General features: G+C 22.2%; 1 protein-coding gene across 1 annotated transcript; it reads right to left on the bottom strand.

Annotated features, from left to right (window-relative positions):
- Nucleotides 1–331: 331 nt before the first annotated feature.
- LOC101509228 (homeobox-leucine zipper protein HAT1-like) lies at nt 332–2,488 on the bottom strand. The gene is made up of 3 exons (XM_004488013.4): nt 2,082–2,488; nt 1,744–1,823; nt 332–833 (listed from the first exon to the last, which is right to left on the bottom strand). The coding sequence occupies exons 1-3, from the start codon at nt 2,388–2,390 to the stop codon at nt 569–571; spliced, it is 654 nt and encodes a 217-aa protein (XP_004488070.3). The 5' UTR covers nt 2,391–2,488; the 3' UTR covers nt 332–568.
- Between the last annotated feature and the right edge of the window lie 2,180 nt (nt 2,489–4,668).

Raw genomic sequence — 4,668 nt, 5'->3', positions numbered from 1 at the left:
AATACAGGTTACTTTCACTCTGTTTAATTTAATAGCGTCGATTCTAAAATGTCTTTCAATTAATATAAATTTCATGTTTTACTAAACTTTTATTATCATGAAACAAAGATTTCCATGAAAAATACTTTTAAAAATGTCCCCTATACATTTTTATGATAAAAATAAAATTAATTTAATTTAATTTTTATTTTATAATAATTTTCAAGAATTTTTGAATTCAGTATCTTGAAAATATAAGATTAAACTCTTATGATTTAACACCTAAATTATAAATATAAATGTAAATGTAATCAATATATATTTACCGGTGCAATCAAAAAAGACAAAGAAATTAAAGAAAAATGTTGATTAATTTATAGAGGGTACCCAACTAACATTATATATCTAATGTTTAATATCTATAGCTAACATACCGCAGTCCTATACATCATTTGGTGTGCTGACTTAGGATGTGTACTAAATCTTTTTTTCCTGACAAATCAACAATTGATGTTTAATAATTGACACTAACAATATTCCAATTAAATATATCCTCAGGCAAATTTATGAGTTATCTTAATTATAGCATCTAATCTAACTCTATGGTGCTTTGGCTGCTCTTTCTGACCCCATCCTCCTCATTGTTATGTCCTTCATTTGGCTTCCAAATTTTCTTGCAAGATGAACAAATGGTCCAATTTGCAGCCTTGGATGATTGAGAAGTGTATGATGGTCCAATTTTTAATGCACGCAGCTCTTCTAATTCCTTCTTCAACCTTAGGTTCTCTTCATTTAGTTTGTCATGACATTTCTTCAAGAATATGCAGTTTACCTCTGTTTGCTTCAGCTTAGTTCTGAAAAGTCAATTATATTTAACATTGTTAGAAATGTAGTCAAGTCAACAAAAATATTAAACTAATTAAGAAAGAAAATAGCGAATATCAAATTTAATCTCAATTGTAAAGGGCCACAATTTTTTAATCTTGTTCTTTATAAGTTGATCTATTTAAAATAATTTTGTTCGCGATATTTTTAGAGTTCTGCAATTAGATTCGGTCCAACATCAAGTGACCAAGACAATTTTGTCTTAGACATCCAAAAAGTTAAAAAAAAAATATTTAATAAAAATATCTCATATTTTAATATTTTTAAAATTAAATTAATAAAATTTTATATAAAATTAATATTATCTTGATAAATATTAAATTAATTAATTTTTTATTATAAGTTGAAAAAGAAATATTCTACAAATTAGTTATATTAGTTTAACAACAATTTTATATTCTAAATTGTCTAAAAAATAAATTTTGATAAAAAAATATAATAATTATATTAAAATACTATTATAATAATTTATAAACTTAAGAAGTCTTATGTTAAAATTCATTTTAAGCCTCAATATATGTTGAAATGAATTGTAGATAATTTGTCTCACAAATAATACAAATTTAGCGACGGAAGAAAACTAACATAATTGAAAATTGTATAATTTTTATTCATAAAAGAGAGGGTGATTTTCAAAAAATAAATAGAGAGGATGATTCATTCAAAAAAAATGCCTTTAACATAGTCTTAATTCTTAATTCAGCTAAAAATTAGTGGAACCCAGGTGATGAAAAATGAAAAACTTGATGAAAAAATACACTAGATTAAGATAAAAAAAAATAAAAATAAAAATAAAATAAATAAAAATTGAACACCCATGAATGAAAACTCAATAAAGATTGAATATTGAAGCAATTAACCGCATTAATTTATAGATACCTTGCTCTTCTGTTCTGAAACCAAACTTCAACTTGTCTATGCTTTAAATTCAATTGTTCAGCAAGTGCCCGTTTCTGAGCCTGCATGTGGAACCGAAATCAATCCATCAATTTCCTTAAATTTTTCATAAATAAAAACATAGTAGTAACTAATGAGATTAATGATAAAAGTACTAATTAATAAGATACTAGTATATACATTAAACAAATTATAAACTATCATAGGAACGTTTTACATATATCCCTTAAAAAATTAGTTTCGATAAATTTAATGAATCATTTTAAATTTTATTGTAAAAATAAAAAGGAAATAAAATTTAAAGAACAATATTTACTCACGGTGTTAATGGTGTTATGAAGCTTGAAAGCATCCTCAAGCATGTCTGATTGCTCCTTTGTAAGCCTCAATTTCTTTGCACCCCCATTCTTGTCATTGGTGCTAATAGTAATTTCTTCATTTGAGTCATTTGGATGTTCTTCATGCACTCTCTTCAAACTTAATTCATTTGCCTTATCATCTTGATTCAAATCAAAGGCTAATTCCTCTTTTGAATTAACCAATGGTTTGTTCACCTTATTTTGCACATAGCTTCCTAATCCAAGTTGAAGATTAAGATCCAACATGGATGTGTTGTAATCCTCAGCCATGGTAGAGAAAATGTGAGAATGAAGAGATAGAGAAAAAAAGGTTGAAAATTTTGTGAATTAGTCAAATGGGAAAGTGGGGGGGTTTAAGAAAGAGGTGAATTTAATGTTGAAATTATTATTGGGGTTTGGTCTTATTCTTTGTGATTAAATTTCAATCAGTTATTATTGGCTTCTTGTATTTATCATGAAAAAAAGTTGTGCATGTAGTAATAATATTTCTTTAGTTCTTTTTTAATTGTCATTATTTAAATTTTTACACATATCAAGATAGTTAATATTTTTTAATTTTGATACTATTATTTATCTTTTATATAATATTTTTAATTATTTATTATCACATCTCATATACTTTTCTCTTTGCAATAAATAAAAAATAGTATTATTAATAAATTAATAATTAATATATTGCAATGAACTTTAAAAACTACAATTAAATAAGAATAAAAATTTTTATGACAATTATAAAATAACAAAGGGAGTAATAATAATAATATTAATATTATTAAATATTAATGATGACTTGTATATTAAATGCAATAATAAAATGAGGGCAAAAGGAGTAAAAGCATGCGTTAGAATTCTGACTCCTTTTAGGAAACCAAAACATCCTTAATGACATAAAATGTTTGACTTTTTGATTTTTTAATTCGAGACCTGTTCGATTGATCAGTCACCAGAACATATATTTCCTATCATAGTGCTCTCTCTTGTGATCATCAGGTGGTGCCAATGCAATTTTTAACACTAGCATTGTTATCAAATTAGTGAAGACATAATTGGTCTAACGTTTACTGTTATGTTACTTTCTCTCAAAATATAAATAGAATTAATTAAAGAAATTCATATATTTAATCTAAAATTATTACTTTGTATTAAAATATAAATGAAATTAATTAAAAAATTATATTTAATCTAAATTTTAAGTTAAATATATCAGATTTATTTAATTAATTTTATTTATATTCGTAATTTAACCGTTGTAATCATTAAATATATTTTACTAGTACTCCTAGATAACTAAAATTAAGGTGTATTCCTTATTAAAATTATGAGTTTCGTTCAACACGAAAATTGATTTTAAATTTTAAATGATTATAGTTAAAAGTGAATTTAAAACAAAATTATTTATGTTATGATATACATTAATGTAAAAGAAAATTGAACAATTAATTTTAGAGTAAAAGTTGTTCATAGAGATAAAAATTAACTTAAATTTAAAATTAATTTTGAAGGCAAAATTAATTACACTAGAGAATGTTCAAAGATACAGCAAGTATTTTTAGAAAATTTTACACGTTATTAATCCATCTAATATTTTAAAAATATGTTTATTTTTAGGGACAATTTTTTTCAGATTGAGCTTATATATATGGATGAGGTATGAATATTTTTTGTAAGATTTCAATGTGTTATACTCCCTCTTTCACATATAACTATCACATCTACAAAATAATGATACCGAAAAAAGTGTCACTTTTATTTTTTAATATAATTTTAATTTTTTTTTAAATTGTAATTAATATTATGTGCATCACTCTTAATTTGCTATATATTCTCTTCTTCTCATATATGATAAAGAGGATACACCAATAATTATTAAAGATCATTTGATAAAATTGTCATTCTCTTTTTTTATTTATTATATATATTTTTTTAATTTATGTGAAATGATCAAATATAATATTATTGTAGGATGAGATGAGCATCAATAAAATATAAATATTATTTTAATGCTGAATTTATGATATATGAATTGACTTTCATATTAATAGTACTTAATAATTTAATGTATTAATTATAATTTTTAATGTATTATACTAAATATTAATATAGTATTTCCATATAATAATTACATTATTATTTTTAATAAATAATTATAATATGATAATAATAAATATCAATTTATTTAATATAACATTAAATAAAATGTTAAGTTATAATGTTGAAATTATGAAACATGAATTAAGTGCACCTATTTTTATTTTACAAGAATAATAATAAATTTATTTTAATAATAATTATTGTTCCTTATTTTAAAAAATTATTTTAAAATATTGTTACTTTTTGTTTCTAATCTAATTTAAATTTGTTTTCAATTCTTCCTTCTAATTAATATTATGTGCTTCAAAAAAAAATTATGGACATCACTTTTAAATTATTACTTTCTACTTTATATTTATGATGAATAAAAAAATACATCAATGATAATTAGGATAAATTAATAAAAATATAATTTATTTTTTATTTATTTATTATATTTTTTAATATATGTAAAATC

Source organism: Cicer arietinum, chromosome 1 (assembly GCF_000331145.2).
Source record: "Cicer arietinum cultivar CDC Frontier isolate Library 1 chromosome 1, Cicar.CDCFrontier_v2.0, whole genome shotgun sequence".
Classification (NCBI taxonomy): domain Eukaryota; kingdom Viridiplantae; phylum Streptophyta; class Magnoliopsida; order Fabales; family Fabaceae; genus Cicer; species Cicer arietinum.
The sequence above is the reverse complement of the archived record's forward strand: the minus strand, read 5'-3'. Positions and strand labels throughout refer to the sequence as shown.

What these genes read in the sequence shown, in the direction of transcription:
- LOC101509228 (XM_004488013.4), bottom strand. Translation starts at nt 2,390, where the DNA reads ATGGCTGAGGATTACAACACATCCATGTTGGATCTTAATCTTCAACTT. An exon ending in TTCATAACACCATTAACACC is followed by an intron (nt 1,824 to 2,081) that starts GTGAGTAAATAT and finishes TTCCACATGCAG; the next exon opens with GCTCAGAAACGGGCACTTGC. An exon ending in TTTCAGAACAGAAGAGCAAG is followed by an intron (nt 834 to 1,743) that starts GTATCTATAAAT and finishes TTGACTTTTCAG; the next exon opens with AACTAAGCTGAAGCAAACAG.